An 18,311-nucleotide genomic window follows, 5' to 3' on the forward strand; every position below is an offset into this window, starting at 1 on the left:
GCAGTTTCCACTCACCCAGCTTCTTTTTGGTACTCACTATCCTTGTTGTATAGGATACGTACATTTTGCAGGACGTGTAGATACTAGCGTTTGATGTTTTCCTCCTCAGTAAATATTGAAAATCAGACGCTTTCATTGTTAGCGGTCCCAGCTAGGCTAGGCTAACTTAGGCCAAGCTACTTCGACACGAACGATACGACTAAGGTTGCACAGATAGTGGTTTTAGTCCACTGAAATTGTCTCCAGCAGTGTCCCACGTCGAGTATTCACAACATTCTGTCTAAAATCAGCAGGATTTATTGAATTATGATCGTGCTGGGCAGAGCCTTCTTTTTAAGCTGCTACCTGTTTGGACAATGTGAAAATAAACCCACGTTTAGATTGAGATATACCAGGCACGATGGCAACACGGAGTAAATGTTTTTCTCGGAGCGGATCTGTGAAATATGACGTCATATTTATACTTTTTTTGTGTCTTTTGATGTTGTAGTGTTAATATATGACAGCCAATAATGTTTAAAAAAAAAAAAAAAAAAAACAATCAGTGGCATGGAAGTGATGAGGTGGCTGACAAATGAAATATAATGCACAGATCAAGACAAAATTGCTATTTCGCTACTCCACTGTGAGACTCCTTCAATATTGTCTTCCAAAACCACACTTATACCTTTTTTTACCATTCAATTTCCCTTTCCAACAAGTGAAGATCATGACAGCACTAGTGCCAATCAAACCAACTATTTATAACAAATGTCAAATTTTGTACTTACATTTTGATCAGGGAAGGAAGCCTCTGCCTTGGTGGCAACTGTGGTAACAGAGTCACTGCCCAGTGCTTCGGCTAAAACCTTTTAATGAACATAATGAGGGTTTTGAACTTTAGTCTGAATGTAAACCGTGTGATGGCAACTTATTACAGGTATTTGACAGCTTACTCGTAACTTCTCTTGCTTCTCAATAGCCTTGGACCCAGACCTTTTTCTTGGTGGGGCGTCTTTTTTACAAGAATCCCGCTGTCCGTGTTCAGGTTGAGGGAAGATAGTCGGTACAGCCGTGTTGAGCAGAATCCTCGGGCAGCGGACCTCAAAGCCAAAACTTGCCTTCAGAGCAGGACGTGAGTCAAAGCATGACTCCTCAAAGTGGGCAGAGCACAAAACAGATCTGGGGATTTATAAAATTAGTTTCCTAACTGTACTTAAGTGAACTGCTCGGAAGCGCTGTATGCTTTTATTAACTTGTACACGATTATGTCTTTTCAACACATCCTTTAACCAGTTACTGTATCTTTCATCAGTCTTGTGTCTGTAGCGTTCTCAGGAGGACCCATGCCGGGGAAGTAAATATCATGGATGTTATCAAAATTAATGTTGAGCTATGCTAGAAACTGTGAGACAAATTTGTCCCCCCCATCCCCAATATTTTTTACTTGCTCTATACACACCTACCTGTCATTTGGAACCCACAAAGCTCTTGTCCTTTGGACCTGTGCAATCCATTTTTGACGACGAATCGGGTCTTTTGGAAACATGTGAAGAGTGAATCCATCCTCCCGAGTATTCGAGCAAAATCCAGCAATACAACAAGCCGGCATTTTGGCTAAAATGCAGAAAAAAAAACAGCTAATGTATCGCCAGTACAAGAGTTAAATACACTTGACTATGCAGCTGACGTTCTCTGGATAATATGTCACTTCCGACTTCTTTGTCAACCCCACACGGTCCACAGATTTTTCATGGCGCAAGATTAAAAAAAATATTTACATGGCAACATTCTGATGTGCTGTTAACAAACGGATCATTCCATTCCAGCTAAATTTTTTGGGTAAAAAAAAATAAATAAAACATTTACATGTTTTTTTGTCATGAGCCCTTTAAAAATAGTCATTGCTTCACCTTGTGATCGGATCGTTTTTGTTTTTAACTTCCTCATCAGCCCCAAAAGGTTTTTAGGAGAAAATCAACACAAGCACCAGGAGAACAGGCAAATGTTACATTAACGGGACAGGGATTTGAACGACCGTCTTCAGAATTGTGTGTCAGACGCACTAACCAGTCGTTCACAACGCCGCCAGATTCAGTATCCAGATTACGATAATAATAAGAAATAACGACTCAGACGAAGTACTAACCCAGCCGTTCATTGTACTGTGCGATGGATCTGCCTGTGCTTGTATATGAAACTATCTGGAGTACGATGTGCATCACTATTTTGCATATACAAGGCTTATTTATTATTGCACCAAGAACTTGATGTTGTAGGCCACGTATCCATCTACAACCTCCATTTTGTATTTTTAAAATTGCCAGAGAAGAATTTATAGAACTTTATATTCAAATGTGACTGCTCGCACTATTTTTTTAACGCTCGCAAAACAGTTGGCCGCATTGCAAAATTGGTAAAATTACAGGATTTGTTGCTTTTTATGCAATTATAATGAAAATAAGTGCAAATTGCCCCAATCTTTAAATGGTCATACCGTTTATGTTATTTGAAATCATTTACGCAATATTTTAAAGGGTTTTCAAAGCTCTTTCTAGTGACAGATGTCCGTTTTTTTAAACACACTTACGTGTCCGTTCTTTCAAACCTTACTAGTTGGTGGCAAGAAGAAGACTTTATTTGAGGCTTGTTTTCTGCTGAGGGAAGAGTTGATGCAGACGCGTCTCTTTGTTAGCAGGTTAGGCTTAGCTACGTCGAGAAGCTTCAACGTGCACGAAACGACTCTGACTGGACAACGAAGACAGCACGACTGATGTTTTTATCGACTAAAGTAATAATCACGAGCATCCCACGTCGGGGATTCACAACATTTGATCCAAAGTCAGGAAGATTTAAGCAAGCCGATCGAACCTCGCCTACCGCATGGCGAAAGTGGAAAAACGTAATACCCAGAATCCTTTGCGCCAGAAATATTTAAAGCGACACACCACCGACTCGATTACTTGCGAATGTCCTCTGCTCGAAAACACTCCATAACAATAACAGTGCGGTGGAAATTTGTAACGCTAATCCTAACCATTATCCTGGTGAAACGAGCGGGCAGTGAATATGATACGTCGACTCCCCAAACCAAAGTAAAAACAGAACTGGGGTTCTTTAAAGATGGAATGGCTGTCTGAGTCGCTGATCTAAAAAAAAAAAAAAAAAAAAAAACAATCAGTGGCATGGAAGTGATGAGGTGGCTGACAAATGAAATATAATGCACAGATCAAGACAAAATTGCTATTTCGCTACTCCACTGTGAGACTCCTTCAATATTGTCTTCCAAAACCATCCTTATACTGTTTTTTACCATTCAATTTCCCTTTCCAACAAGTGAAGATCATGACAGCACTAGTGCCAATCAAACCAACTATTTATAACGAATGTCAAATTTTGTACTTACATTTTGATCAGGGAAGGAAGCCTCTGCCTTGGTGGCAACTGTGGTAACAGAGTCACTGCCCATGCTTCGGCTAAAACCTTTTAATGAACATAATGAGGGTTTTGAACTTTAGTCTGAATGTAAACCATGTGAGGGCAACTTATTACAGGTATTTGACAGCTTACTCGTAACTTCTCTTGCTTCTCAATAGCCTTGGACCCAGACCTTTTTCTTGGTGGGGCGTCTTTTTTACAAGAATCCCGCTGTCCGTGTTCAGGTTGAGGGAAGATAGTCGGTACAGCCGTGTTGAGCAGAATCCTCGGGCAGCGGACCTCAAAGCCAAAACTTGCCTTCAGAGCAGGACGTGAGTCAAAGCATGACTCCTCAAAGTGGGCAGAGCACAAAACAGATCTGGGGATTTATAAAATTAGTTTCCTAACTGTACTTAAGTGAACTGCTCGGAAGCGCTGTATGCTTTTATTAACTTGTACACTATTATGTCTTTTCAACACATCCTTTAACCAGTTACTGTATCTTTCATCAGTCTTGTGTCTGTAGCGTTCTCAGGAGGACCCATGCCGGGGAAGTAAATATCATGGATGTTATCAAAATTAATCTTGAGCTATGCTAGAAACTGTGAGACAAATTTGTTCCCCCCCCCCATCCCCAATATTTTTTAACTTGCTCTATACACACATACCTGTCATTTGGAACCCACAAAGCTCGTGTCCTTTGGACCTGTGCAATCCATTTTTGACGACGAATCGGGTCTTTTGTGAAACATGTGAAGAGTGAATCCATCCTCCCGAGTATTCGAGCAAAATCCAGCAATACAACAAGCCGGCATTTTGGCTAAAATGCAGAAAAAAAACAGCTAATGTCTAGCCAGTACAAGAGTTAAATGCACTTGACTATGCGGCTGACGTTGTCTGGATAATATGTCACTTCCGGCTTCTTTGTCAACCCCACACGGTCCACAGATTTTTCATGGCGGAAGATTAAAAAAAATATATACATGGCAACATTCTGATGTGCTGTGAACAAACGGATCATTCCATTCAGGCTAATTTTTTAAGGAGTTGTACACGTCGTCTATTTTAACCAGAATCGGTAAAGTACTTGCTTTATTCACCGGAGTTAAGATAATAACTGATGGCTTCTGCAACAGGCTACACGTTAACCTTTGCTAGAAACCATTGATCTTTTCAGCTAATATTCAATACAAATACCAATATTTAAATAAATAACCCCTGGTTTTACACAAACCGCATTCATTAACTATGATTGGAAAAAAAGAGGACAGGGAGTCGGCTCCTCCACATGGAAGCATATTGCGGCCGCACAAACACACACTGTCAGGTTTAAAAAGCTTGACTCTCTATTAGAAGAAGGCGAACAGACAAGGCTTCAAGTTGTACTTGCTGCAAGGAGAGCGACAGGACTTCACCCTGCTTCCAATCAACTCCAACTTGTGTCCCTTTGCAGCTTCTTTTTATTCACATAAATCACATGATGAGTATGTGTGTGACTGTTTGATTGACTAGATCTGATTGATGATATCTGTCTGATTGATGACATCTGTTTTCAAGACAATGAGTTCTAAGGTAGAAGCTAGGTGGTGATGTGGAAACTAACCACAGTATGTTACAAAATGAAAACATATGAATAATTTCTTTAATATTTCCCCCCTGTTTATCATTTTGGAAATACGAGTTGGGACATCAGAATGCTGTTGCATTTTCAGAAAGTTCATCATTTACACTTGAGCGTATAAAAGGCATCAAAAGTTTCCTTTTGGCTGTAGCTGCATATAATCAGGGTCTACTTGTTGTAGAAGGGCATAGTTCACAAAAACATTTGACCTTGCTCTAACCATCATAGGTTTCGAAGGTGGGATTATACGCATCGTGAAAAGGCAGAACAAACACAGAAATCAACAAATAGTAATTACAGGTACAAGGAACTTCATCATAACAAAATACTAAGGTCCAGAGGTGAACCAGAACCAATAATAATAATAATAATAAATAAACAGTTGTTGCTAATTTCTGAACCAATCAAGTGCGATGACACAGCAGCAGAGGCAAGTCTGGTGTAGATGTTCTAGGTACTACAGTCGGGAAACATGTAGGAGAAAGGCAACAGTTGATGTCAAAATAAGCACACAGCCTCCACTGACAGTGGAAGCCGTGATTAGAGATATAACTCTCGCTGGTAATTGGGACAGTCATGTAGACTTTGGCGCCCCACGGCATGTAAGGGCAAACACAGAAGAGATTCTTCAGCTCTGCTGGTGACAGTTCAGTCCATGTCCATTTAAAGTAAGACCATTGTCCTGCACTCCATCGCTCGTATTTTTCCAAAACAACTCTCTGTACATCTTCTAAGGCCTTTGGTGCCAGTGGATTTCCAAAACAAAATTTTTGAAAACAGAAGAGCTCAACGATGCTGTGGGCGTGGTGGTTGTCCTGGTCGGAGATGTAAAAGATTCAACTGAGCGCTTTGACACACTGATGTTTGTTTTTGGAGTCATACAGAGGGCCGATGTTGTGGAAGACCGACTTCTGTGCGTAGTAGAACAGCTCTGATATGTTTTTCAGATTCCTTGTAGAACACTCGACACGCCTCAATCTCAAATAACTGATTCATGATGGGGTGAGTGGTTTCCATGGAGCTACCCGAACGCAGATCTGACTTGTTCCCCACAAGGATGATTAGAAGGATTGAGGATCTCTGCTTTGAGTGTCTCATCATTCTGGTCTTTTTCTGAGCAGTCCACGATGTGTGTCAGCACTTTCTCCAGAGTGACGTTAGCAGGGATGGTGATTTCTTCAGCTCGAGATGGAACCTCCTTGGGGAACTCCTCTCCAACCAAGGACATAATGAGCGAAGTCTTCCCCAACTTGGAAGGCAATTCGGTTGCACAGGAAGTGTGAGACAGTCCAGTAAATTACACTTACACTTGAAACAATCCGCTGCCCATATACTGACACGCCTGTCAATGTTGGCAGCCAACCACAGCTCATTCCCAACCAGTCCAAAGTCCTTACTCTGTTCACGAACACACTGGGTGATGGTGATGGCTGCCGCTTTGTGGTCCCTGAAATTGCGAATGGTTGATCCATCCAGGGCACGACTGACAGCTATGAGACCATTTTTTTCCCACCATAGAGGATCACATCACCATTGGCAGAGTACTGGACAGCAGTGACAGCAATGCGATGGGAATGTAGCTTCCTCTTCATTTCAGAGATGGCGAGCCAAAAGATGCGCAGGGTGCCGTCGCTGTATCCCGCCGGCACGCGCACATGCTGCAGTCGTCTCAGCAACACCTCGTGTTCACATCTGGCAAAAGTGTCCTCTTCGTCCTTCTTAGGCGTGAGCAACAGCTGGTTGAGGTTAGCTTTGCGCTTCAGCTTCCAGTACTGGTACAGGAAGTCAACTGTCTCAGGTGCCATCTTGAGGTGACAGCCCACTTCCTCGGCATCCACAAACAAAGTAGAAGATCTCCTCCATCTCTTGAAATTTCATCTTGCGGCCATTAACACGCTTTTTCTGCCCGTATTTTGGGGTTCCACCACCAAGTCTCCTTCTCCCCTTTCCTACCAGAAGACACACCAAGTACTCTCCTGCCTGTCTCTCTGATTACCTTGGCTGTCGTAGTCCAGTCTTCCGGGAGCTTCTGCTGTCCATCAAGAGCCTGTCTCACCTCTTTCCGAAAGGCCGCACAACATTCTTCCTTTCTCAGCTTACACCACATGGTTCTCTGCTCTACCTTTTTCTGCTTAATCTTCCTACCCACGACCAGAGTCATCCTACACACCACCATCCTATGCTGTTGAGCTACACTCTCCCCTACCACTACTTTACAGTTAGTAATCTCCCTCAGATTACATCGTCTGCACAAAATATAATATATCCACCTATGTGCTTCTACCTCCGCTCTTGTAGGTCACTATATGTTCCTCCCTCTTCTGGAAATAAATGTTCACTACAGCCATCTCCATCCTTTTTGCAAAGTCCACCAATCGCAATTATCTTAAGATTGAAATACCAAGGAAAACTTTTAATTTCACATCAATAGTGAGGCCGTGATGTATGGATTAGAGATGGTGGCACTGAAGAAACAACAGGAAGCAGAACTGGAGGTTGGAGAAATGAAGATGTTGAGGTTCTCGCTCGGAGTGAGCAGGTTGGATAGGATTAGAAATGAGCTAATTCAAGGGACAGCCAAAGTTGGATGTTTTGGAGACAAGGTTGGACTTCGATGGTTTGGATATGGCCAGAGGCGAGGAATTGAGTATATTGGTAGAAGGATGCTGAGGATGGAGCTCCCAGGCAAAAGAGCAAGAGGAAGACCAAAGAGAAGGTTTATGGATGTGGTGAGGGAAGACATGGGAGCAGTTGGGGTTAGAGAGGAAGATGCACGAGATGGAAAAACATGACACACTCTGGCGACCCCTGAAGGGACAAGCCGAAAGCAAAAGAAGAAGTAAAACCAGGGGTAAAATAATTGCTTTTATAATTAACACTTTCCCTAAAAAAATAAACTGTCTTGTCCCCATAACCCAAGGCTTTTCCAAACTTTCCCTATCACGTCGCCCCAATTTGTTTTCCCTTCATCATCTTTACCAAATTTGATCACAAGGATTTTTTGGTCCATCTGTGTCATCGTCAAGGATAGTCTCGTCTTCTGAACATGTCCAAACCATCGAAGTCTGCTCTCTCTCACCTTGTCTCCAAAACATCCAACTTTGGCTGTCCCTCTAATGAGCTCGTTTCTCATCCTATCCAACCTGTTCACACCAAGCGAGAACCTCAGTGTCTCCATTTCTGCTAACGCAAGTTCTGCTTCCTGTTGTTTATTCAGGGCCACCATCTCTAATACGTACATCATGGCCGGCCTAACCACTGTTTTATAAATTTTGCCCTTCATTGGCGAATAATCTTCTGTCAGATAGAAAACAAGACACCTTCCACCAACTGTTCCACCCCACTTCAACCCGTTTCTTCACTTCCGTACCACACTCTCCATTGCTCTCATTAACGAAAAAATCCTCCCACGGGGTGGTGAGGTGCTGGGCAATAACTTAATGGCGCCGTTTCGGAAAAAAACTTCCTTTAAGTCCCAATAGCAAGATGGAACTAGTGACAGATCCGATTCTGGTTGTGGCTCCCGCAGCTCTACCAGGGCGACCTGAGGATTCCCCTCTTCAGGAGCCCCGAAGCAAGCTGCGCTGCACTCCGCGCCCCATGCTATGATTTGACCGGTGGACCAATCGATGTGTGGGTTGTGTCTTGTGAGCCAGGGGCTGACAGGGTGTTAAAGAATTTATTACTATTTTAGTTATTCAAATTGTTTTATCATGCATTTATTTGTTAGTCTTGCTCTGAATTGTTCTCCCTGTGAGAGCGTGCGAGACTTGAGGTGTGACCCAGTGACACCTGGGAGGCGATGGCCCCCTGCCGACCTCAAGCAGATACTCCCATACACTGGGAAGCAATCTCTCCATTGTGACCTCAGTGTGTTTCCCTGCTGAACTTAAGCAGATACTCCTCAACACGGGGAGGCAATGTTCCCCTTCTACCACATGCGGATACTCCCAAATGCCATAAACATGTCTTTAAACAATGCCGTTTCCTCTCATGGGTTTATCAGGACACTGTTCAACCTTGAAGAAACATGTACCTTAGTGTTTATGTTGAGGTGGGTGTAGCCATCTGTACTGTGTAACCATATAACTTGAGAAAGCAATAAAAAGAGGAACAACAGTTTGGCGGACTTAGAACGTGGTTTGGTGGTGCAGCTGGTTACCCAAACCCATTTTCTTCATGAGCCAATTAAAGACCTCTTCATTGTCCTTAATTAATTGCATATTCAGTCCAGCGGTTGGGTGTCAAACCTGACAGGGGGCAATGGGCCACTAGGTGACCCAGCCTTCCGCAGTAGTAGCATCGACCTTCTCGTCGGTGTCGTTGCCACTCCTCAGCTAGGCCGTTGAGCTCCTCGACTTACACAGGCTCTGTCTCAGGTGCTAGCACTGGTTGGAGCACAGGCTGTGGTGCGAGGGCTCCTTGCTCACCCTCCTGTAATGTGTCAACCCCTCCCTGGATCGCTAGCCTCTGATCGATCCTGAGGGTCAGGACGATGACCGAGTCCAGGGTAGTGGGCATTTCCACTGCGATGAGATGGTTACGAATCCGCGGGGTGAGTCCCTGCAGGAAGGCGACGAGAAGAGCCTCCTTGTTCCACCGACTGTGCTGCTTGAATATGAAATTCAATGGCATAGTCTGCTACGCGACATTGTCAAAGCCAATGTGTGATCAATGAAGCCGCCGCCTCGCATTCCGGGGAACCTTACTGGAACACCGGCATCATCGAGCACACGAAGGAGGTCCAGGTGTGGCAAGTGTTGGAATTGCGGCTGCATTCGGCAATAGCCCAAGCCTCCACCCTCCCTGTCAGGTGGGATATCACGAGGATAATCCGTGCGTGGTCAGTTGGGAAGGCAAAAGCCTGTAATTCAAAATGGAGATCACACTGGGCGAGGAAGTGCTTAACATCACCAGTGTCTCCGGAGAACCGCTCGGGCCGAGAGAGTGCCGTGCACACCGACTGCTGGACATCCGTGATTGGCGGGAAGGGAGGCGCGGCGGTGGGCGTTGTAGGACTGACGTTGGCAGCGTTGGTCCTAGGCGTGAGCCACGGTTCTAAAATAGCACATATTTTGAGTAGTCTCTGATTCGTTACCTGGAGAGCAGCCTCCTGTTCGGCCAGGCGTCTGCCCTGGATCTGTAGGGAGTGATGGATCTCAGCTGTGTCGGCTGGGTCCATGTCTTAGACAAATCGTTCTGTCATAACCCAAACGCGGAGTTGGACCCAAATGCACGACTCGGGAAATGTGGAGGCAGTTTGGGAAATATCTTTATTCAGTTCAGAGTTGGTAACCAGGCAGGCAGTCCACGAGAGCAGTAGTGATAATGACGTCAGGTTTACGGGGTAGGTTAGCAGAAAGGCAGGGGTCGGAACGCCAGGAGTCAAGATCAGAGTCGAGGAAGTGTGGGAACGAGGCATCAATGGCAACGATCTGGCAAAGCAAGACCGTCCACGGGGTCCGATAAGTACTGCAGGTAATTACTGGGGATGAGGCACAGTTGTGCGCCTCCTGATGACTGCAGGTGTGTCGGGGGACATGCACAGCCAGAGCTATGACTGGCAGGATCATGACACAGGGAGGCATTTCCTGCAGTGGACTGATTTCTCTATTACTCTCCATTGATTGTACTGGTCCCTCCCCTCTCTCCACGCATTTCCTCCTCCTCCTTTGCTGGTTTTGGAGGGGGAACTGGCATTTGCTCTACCTCACTTGTTTCCAATCCTTCGTTGACAAGTTTCATTATCGGTTCTCCATTTTCTTTTTCCCTTTCATTGTCTTTTTTTCTTGCATTTTTCCTTTTCCTGCTTTTAATCTCTTGGAAAATGATTCAGGACAATTTCTAAAAAGATGGTTTGAGTCTCCACAGAGACTGCAGTTTCTGCCACTGGGACATTCTTCAAAAGTGTGCCCAATTTCTCTACATTTACCACAAATGATTTGCTGACACGCTTCTGCCAGGTGCCCATGCTTACTACACTTGTACCAAAGCTTGGGCTGCCCTTGATAATAAATGTAACCATGGTTTTCTCTCAATACTATCATGGATGGGAGATGTTTCAGGCCCTGGAAACCTCGAGAGTCTTGCCACTGTTGAATGGGGACACTCCAGGTGCAATTCCAGAGCCGTCCTCATCGCTCACCTTCATAGCTTGGCCTTTAATCATGCAATGTATACCCTGCCAATAAATAATGTCATATGCACTCACAGTTTCATTAAACATTCTGACAATGACAGTTTTTGTAGCATTGTCAGTCAGTTTTTCAACATTGAATGCCAAAAACTGGGCTTTCTCATCCTCAAAATGTGTCCAGAAATTGTGCAAGTGTGCCATCGAAGTAAAAATAACATTGAAATCTTTGTTAAAAGGTAGCGTTAAAATACAATTCAGGGCATGTGAGAAGTAAAAATAACATCGAAATCTTAGTTAAAATGTAGTGTTAAAATACAATTCAGGACATCTGCTTTAAAGTTCGTTTGCTGGAAAGGACGTTCCACATCTGAATCTTTAGAAGCACACAATGTGGCCCTCCACCATGTAGGAACAGCACAATATCAGATTGAGAAAAAATGAAATTCAGAAATTAAACACCTACCCTTACAGATTTCACCAAAAACAAATAAATGCTATCCAATACACAAATTGTACAAACACACCTTGGAATCTCTAAAACCTGACTCCACTACAGATATGAGAATCAGATGAGCAGGAGGCAGTCAAAGTCTCAGACAAAAGACCGAGAAGGTTTGTGCCTTAAGCGAGGAGGCCATTCTCCAGCTTACCAGCCAAAGTTATGGTGCCGTACACATCGACAAATGATAGTCACTCATATATGGACATGTCTTACAAACAGCACCGATCAATGGTTTACAATGATTGGCAACTGTGCTGTTTTCAAAGTTTATATCAGAAGAATGTTGGACAATGTCAGTGAGTTTTGGGTCCCGTGGTCCCCCCCCGAGCCAATGGAACGCAGTGACAACCCTATCTCCTTTTTACCACGGATAAAATCTTACATAACCCAAGAAAACAATGTGTCATTTGTAATAATAATTGCTTGTTAGGATAATGTGTCAAAAAGCAGAATAGCTGTTTGCTCAAAATTTTGAGTGAAAAAAATCAACAGCCCTAAACCTCGCTGAACTACTTCCTGTTTCCTGCTTGGTTACTGAAAGTAGGAGTCTAGCGCCACTGTTGCAGACAAAACAAAATACAACTCTTAGGTTCCTTAGGTTTAGATGCATTAAAACAAATCAGGAAAATACTCTACAACAAACAAATTCCTGCTTAATTGCTACATTCAAAATTTGGTAGGTTCTTGATAATTTATGTAATATTGTAAATAGTAGCGATTTTGAGTTTTTGTTTTCTGTCGCAGTGCTATTAATGAATTAATTGCATTTCTCCAAATTGTGAAATATTTCACTCAATAAGTGCATGGAGTGCATTTCTATGAATGACATTTTTTTTAAACTACTGAACTCAATTAATAGTATTATCATTTATTGTACCTGTAGATACATTACTAAAATAAATAAAACTCACATATTTGCAGTCTTTATAAACAACTTCATCAAAAAACAATCTCTTTGGCAATCTTTTAAGTGTTTTATAGGTTAGTAATAAACAAAAACGCCAAACCTAAGCAGCCAAGTTTGGTAGTGCTGCTCAATTGCTCGAGTGACAGGGGCTTCAGAAACTAAATGATTATTGGGTGATGATAAAGCCAGAATCAGCTGGGCTCCGAGGCACAAGTTTCCTATACGACTTTTTCATGTGTGCAGCTTGAATCGGAAAGAACTGGTGCACCAGTTGTTTGTGTCACAACTAAGCATGGTGTGCTCTTTGAAGGCCATGTTCCCCTCCGCATCCATCAGGATAATTGCATTGGTCCTGAAAGAACAAACAGCATTAAAATGCAAACAGGAACAGGGCAGGGCACGTTTTTCGCTTAATTTGCTTCACTGGACGTGGGGATGGTTGCATCAGACACTTAGCCTGGACCTGAGCCCCAGCCAGGGGGATCCTTTGTTGAAATCTAGGCTTAGTCAGTCTAGTAACCAACCTTGTGCCATAATCAGGAGTGCCAACGCACACGGCTGACACAGCCCGAACCATTGACTTGCTGCAACCTTCACCTTGGTTCTCTTGAGAAGGATCAGGTGACTTCCTGTTCAACAGACACAAGCTGCAGACTGAGGGATTTGGCACCATGACCTTATCAACAGACTACGTTTTTCATGTCAATGTTTAGGCATTCTATAATTTCACCGAGACATTGTGGACTGAAGTATTGGGACAAGTTGCAGTAATGATTCCAGGAAGGGAAAAAAGAAGCTTCTGCGAGATGTGATATGAAATTTGTACTTTGTACTCATTTGTAATTTTTTTTTAATTACCAACTATTTGGCAGTGGAAATAATGGTGAAGTTGCGGATCGGTATATGTGGCACATTATTGCTTGAAAAATTACCTGCAATACAAAAGGTTTAAAAACACAACCCAAGTCCTCATATTTATGACTCCCTTGTTCCTTATGTATTTTTAATCTGTTTAGTCCAGTTCATTACACAGTAATCTAAGGCTTATAAAGCAAACAACTTTATAAGACGTCGACAGGTATTTAGATACCTATACTGTTAAAGAATTACATTTGAATACAGTTTCTGTCATGAACCAACAGTGCGTGGGCGAACCCAAATGCAGGACTCCAAGATGGGGAGATGATGTTCAATGGGCTTTATTCTCAACTAAAGTTGTGCACGACAACACATTCAAAGAAGGCAGGATCCAAAAAACAAGAAACATGATCCGATAACTATGAGACAACTAAAGAGTATAACAAAAGCGGGACTGGACGATAATGGCGCAGTGGCGGAGTAACCCTGGCTGTGGTAAAGCATACTTAACGAACTGGCAAATGCCTCTGACGAAACTCTAACTTAAATACATGGTCTAATCACCATGCCTCATGTGAAGCAGCTGTGACCGTCACAAGTGTCATAGATGAAACCACTCAGAACGATGGCCAAGCCATGCTCCTCTTTGCTGTGGTCCAGCCTTGCATATGACAGAACCCCCCCCCCTCAAGGTGCAGATCCCAGATCCGACGAAAACCAAAAAACAGAACAAAAACCATTACCATGGGAGGGTGGAAGTGGGACCGGGGGAGGGCACCAACACCCCAACCCCAGTCAGTCTGGTGGCTGTCCAAAGCGAGGCGCCAGGCCGAGCAGGTCCGGAGGTCAGCCAGGACGCCAGGCACCAGGGTCCCGACGGAGCGATTCGGGTCGACGTCGTCAAGGAGGAAGCGAAGCAGGAACCAGATGGGACCAGGTGACGCCTCTGGACGAAGACCTCCCAGGACGTGGTCATGAGGCGGCCGGGAATTGGTCGCCACTGAGGCTTGGTCGTGAGTTGGCTGTGGACCGGTCGTCGCTGAGTTATGGTTGCGGGGCAGCCAACGATCGTTCGCCGCCATGGCGTGCCCGTCAGACAGCCGGGAATCGGTTGCCCCTGTAGAGTGGTCATCAGGCGCCCGCGGACCGGGTGCCATCGAAGCAGGAGAGGGAGGCTGCTGTCGAGACGGGCGTGAGCAGGGCATGGGACGGTTGCCGTCGTTGTAAGGGCGTGAGGCGGTGGTATACCTGTTGCTGTCGAGACAGGAACATGGCACTGTAGAATACCTGTTGCTGTCGAGACAGGAACATGGGACTGTAGAATACCTGTCACTGCTGAGACAGGACCGTGAGGCGGCCTCGTGCTGGTCGCTGCCGAGACAGGAGCGTGAAGCGGCCTCGTGGCGGTCGCCATCGAGACAGGAGTGTGAGGTGGAAGAGGATGGGTCGACGTCGAAGCTGGAGCGGGGAGCGGCCGTGGGCCGGTCGCCATCTAGACAGGGACGTGAGCATCGGACGGCTGATGCGTCAAGACGTGGACGTGGATCGACAGTGGCTCGGTCTCCGTCGAGACAGGAGTGGAAGGCGGCCGCGGGCCTTTCACCATCGAGACATGAGCGCGAGGCAGTTGCAGGCTCATCGCCATTGAGATAGGAGCAGGAGGTGGTTGCAGGCCCATCGCCATTGAGACAGGAGCACGAGGTGGTTGTATACCTGCCGCTGTTGAGACAGGAACGTGACACGGTAGTATATCTGTCGCCACCGAGACAGGAACGGAGGCGGCCGTGGATGGGTCGGCGTGAAGACAGGGACGTGAGATGACTGTGGACCGGTCGCCATCAAGACAGTTGCGTGGGGCGGCCAAGGAGTTGTCGCCGCCAGGACGGGTAAGTGAGGCGGGCGAGGAGTTTTTCTCTTTGCCGTGGTCCAGCCTTGCATATGACAGTTTTGATTATTGTGTTTACCAGTTCATGGTGTGTTGTATGTATGGTTTCCACATACAGCTCTTCATTATTAAGCACAGCCAGCAGCTCTTGCACCAGTCCGTCAATAGACAAGGACATGTTGTTGACAATGCTAGTGGTGAAGTGACGCTTGCCAAGCAGCAATTTCTTCCACGGGGTGGCCAGAAGCGAATTACTCAAGCTGTAGATTTCTGTACAGAGTCACATGCAAAATATCCAAGAACAACAACAACAAAAGTAAAAGTAAAAACAGTTAAAGCAGCAGCCATTAAAAAAAAAACACAGACACAAAACAGACCTGCTTTTAGACGGACGGGTTCTGTGCTGCCTCTGTTGCCATAGTAACAAATGTGATCTTGCTTGGCTCTACATTGATATCATAATATAGAAAAGTAGAAACTATATATCTTAATGACAGACTTGTTGATGTCCTTAAATGTCTGCTGTGAGAAACAAAGGATGATTTCAGATGTTTACCAACAACAATAAATGGATAAAGATGATCTTTAAAGGAGACACCTAATTGGAAAATTAATGAAAATGAAAAATATTGGCATCCTGCCCAGAGAAAGCTGGGATATGATCAAGCATTCCCTGCAACAGTTGTGAGGGTAAGCAGTTCTGAAAATGGATAGATAAACAATCAATCTATGGCAAAAAATGAGACAATTCTGCTTAGAAAACAAGTAAGGACTTGCAGGGGGACATACATTGGTGCCTTGATTCTTGAACACAATCCGTTTCAGAAGGCTGGTTGAAAACCGAAACGTTAGAAAACCAAAGCATGTTTTCCCATTACAATTAATAGATGATGAAAAATGTTTTTTAAAGCGTTCTTTTTTTTAGATTTTCCTGATAATAAACTGCATAGTAAAATACATGTATAGTTGAAATACTTTATATAATTAAATCATTTAAGAAATATATTTATTTTTTGCATAAAATGTATGCTTTAGTAGTAGAGTATGCTAGGCTGCGAGTGCATTGCCGTATCTGTAACGACTTGGCCCCCAGCCTTGTAAACCTTTTTTTTTATTAACAAAAGTGCAGAACACCTTTAAACAAGCAATAATGAGGGTGAAAAAAAACAGACAAAATGTTTTTTATTTGCACAGAAAGTACGTAACGTACAAAAAAAATATCTTGCAACTAGAGGTAGGGTTAATGAAACAAAAGAAAAAAGCAATACTAAACATATGTTTCAAATGTCTTCGGTGGGGGTGACTCAACCCTTTTTAACAAAGAAAGAATCTAACGTAGACTGTTTCTGGCGTCTTTTGAGCACCTTCCTGAAGTGGCTCATAACAACGTCATTGAAATTTTGCAGTGCTCTGCAACATTCTGCTTTGTTAGGGTGATGGGAGTTTTACAAAATTATGGATGCCGTTTTATTTATCGCAGATAGCTTTTATATCGACACTTGAGACATCCTTCCTGCCTTCAGCCTCATCAGCTAACTGCTACTCGTTTATGAAAATAAGAAGCAACTTTTCGACTTCCTCCAAGATCTGTGGCCTCTGCTTGGTCAACACGGTTGCTCCTTTAGCAACATCACTTACTTTGCCGGCATCCTTATGTTTCAGAATGGTGCTGATCGTCGATTTCGCCATGCCATACTTCTTCGATAGCTCAGAAACACTCACACTAGGTTTGTATTTGGCTATCAAATCCTTCTTGAAGTTGACAGTTTTACGCACCACTTTCCTTTTTCAGCACCAGCAGTTCCACTTGCCTTCTTCGGAGCCATGATCGGGGTCAATATTGCTCAATTGGAAGAAAAAAAAGTCACTACCGGGACACATCCGCGTGCAGAGGAGTGTGTGGGTCAACTGGTTGCGCCGCGCGTTACGTCGTTTCCCTTTTTTTAGGGGTGTGTTCGAAAGCACAATAACAAATCGTCATGGGTCGTTCGAATACCGATTTTCGTTCAAAAACAAAAGCGAAAAAATCTCAAAATTTTCATTCGAAAACCGATTTGTACGAAAACAGAGACGTTTGAAAACCGAGGTACCACTGTATTTAAGCTTTGACGAGTGAACAGCAGAGGGTCAAAGCCAGTGAGGAGAGGCAAAGGGAATGTGTAGGGAAAAGCAGAAAAAAAGGCTTCTACTGATCTCTGAGAGCTAAGTAATCGGCATGCAAGCTTGGAGACCTCTAATGAAGAGTCCTCATTATTGAAGCTGGAAGGCAGTTTCAAATGGCTACATGGAGTGTATTTTCCTCAGGTTAGGCATCATTTATACTAGATCAGTAGTGCCACATTGTATGCATGTATAGAGCTCGTGCACCTAGGTCACCAAAATCACGTGACTGGCGATATTGCCAGTCAAACAAAGCATTGTTCAATTCTAAGTCTAACTTGTTTTATTGGCAGACATCAAAAGACTACTCGCATAACAGGGGGAACTCTGTGAACTCGTCACTCCGGAAGAGCAACAACAAAAACAGTCCGTGCGGAAGCCCGCACCCCAAGTCGAGGTCCCGCGGGTGAATTATGTAAACACCACTATGGTACCGATTTATGGTTTTTTTTTTGCTACAACTTTTCGGTTAAAAACGGTTATGAAAGTAAGCGTTTTTTTTTGCGATCCCTAGTGCGCCGGCACTGCTCGTACCACTGCCTGAAGTTGATGCTTCACTATCTTGATATTTTAGAAACAGATTCATACCAATGGAAGATGAGAGAGTCTCCTGTTTTTCCGGTGCAACTCCAGCACTTTGACGCACATCTTTTCAAGCTGGTAACTCTGCTTGCACAGATGGCAGTAAAACATGTGCCGATCTTTTGGATCTCGACGAACCCAGTTCCCAAACTCCTTACTTTCAACCCAAGCTTCTTGAAAAATGCACTTCCCCGTGATACAAGTTGGATCGATGAAAGAACTACGCTACGTCGTAACGAAGACGAAGTGAAATGCCTACTCATG

At 44.1% G+C, this 18,311-nt stretch overlaps 2 protein-coding genes across 12 annotated transcripts in view; both read right to left on the reverse strand.

Annotated features, from left to right (window-relative positions):
• The window catches only part of LOC133493201 (zinc finger protein 771-like), a 59,203-nt gene extending 54,927 nt beyond the window's left edge, over window positions 1-4,276 (reverse strand). For 3 of the 11 annotated variants that reach the window (XM_061806280.1, XM_061806281.1, XM_061806278.1), the window contains exons 1-7: window positions 4,065-4,276; window positions 3,550-3,775; window positions 3,386-3,462; window positions 3,017-3,128; window positions 1,446-1,596; window positions 936-1,161; window positions 771-848 (exon numbers count right to left, since the gene is read on the reverse strand). In XM_061806280.1, coding sequence (XP_061662264.1) covers window positions 771-848; window positions 936-1,161; window positions 1,446-1,596; window positions 3,017-3,128; window positions 3,386-3,448 — 630 coding nt within the window. In that variant the 5' untranslated portion in view covers window positions 3,449-3,462; window positions 3,550-3,775; window positions 4,065-4,276. The other 8 variants (XM_061806275.1, XM_061806270.1, XM_061806269.1 and 5 more) reach the window with 6 other exon arrangements.
• Window positions 4,277-11,828: 7,552 nt separating this feature from the next.
• Window positions 11,829-14,912, reverse strand: LOC133493209 (uncharacterized). Its single transcript, XM_061806292.1, has 3 exons — window positions 14,164-14,912; window positions 13,087-13,191; window positions 11,829-12,914 (listed from the first exon to the last, which is right to left on the reverse strand). The coding sequence occupies exons 1-3, from the start codon at window positions 14,910-14,912 to the stop codon at window positions 12,794-12,796; spliced, it is 975 nt and encodes a 324-aa protein (XP_061662276.1). The 3' UTR covers window positions 11,829-12,793.
• Between the last annotated feature and the right edge of the window lie 3,399 nt (window positions 14,913-18,311).

Source organism: Syngnathoides biaculeatus, chromosome 20, assembly GCF_019802595.1.
Source record: "Syngnathoides biaculeatus isolate LvHL_M chromosome 20, ASM1980259v1, whole genome shotgun sequence".
Taxonomy (NCBI): domain Eukaryota; kingdom Metazoa; phylum Chordata; class Actinopteri; order Syngnathiformes; family Syngnathidae; genus Syngnathoides; species Syngnathoides biaculeatus.

Bases quoted from the DNA above. Each gene is read 5' to 3' on its own strand.
- LOC133493209 (XM_061806292.1), bottom strand. From the start codon at position 14,912: ATGGCGACCGGCCCACGGCCGCTCCCCGCTCCAGCTTCGACGTCGACC. The intron at 13,192-14,163 runs GTAATGGTTTTT...TCTGTTGAACAG, and splicing joins CCCACTTCCACCCTCCCATG to GAAGTCACCTGATCCTTCTC. The intron at 12,915-13,086 runs GTTGGTTACTAG...TTGTTCTTTCAG, and splicing joins ACTCCTGATTATGGCACAAG to GACCAATGCAATTATCCTGA.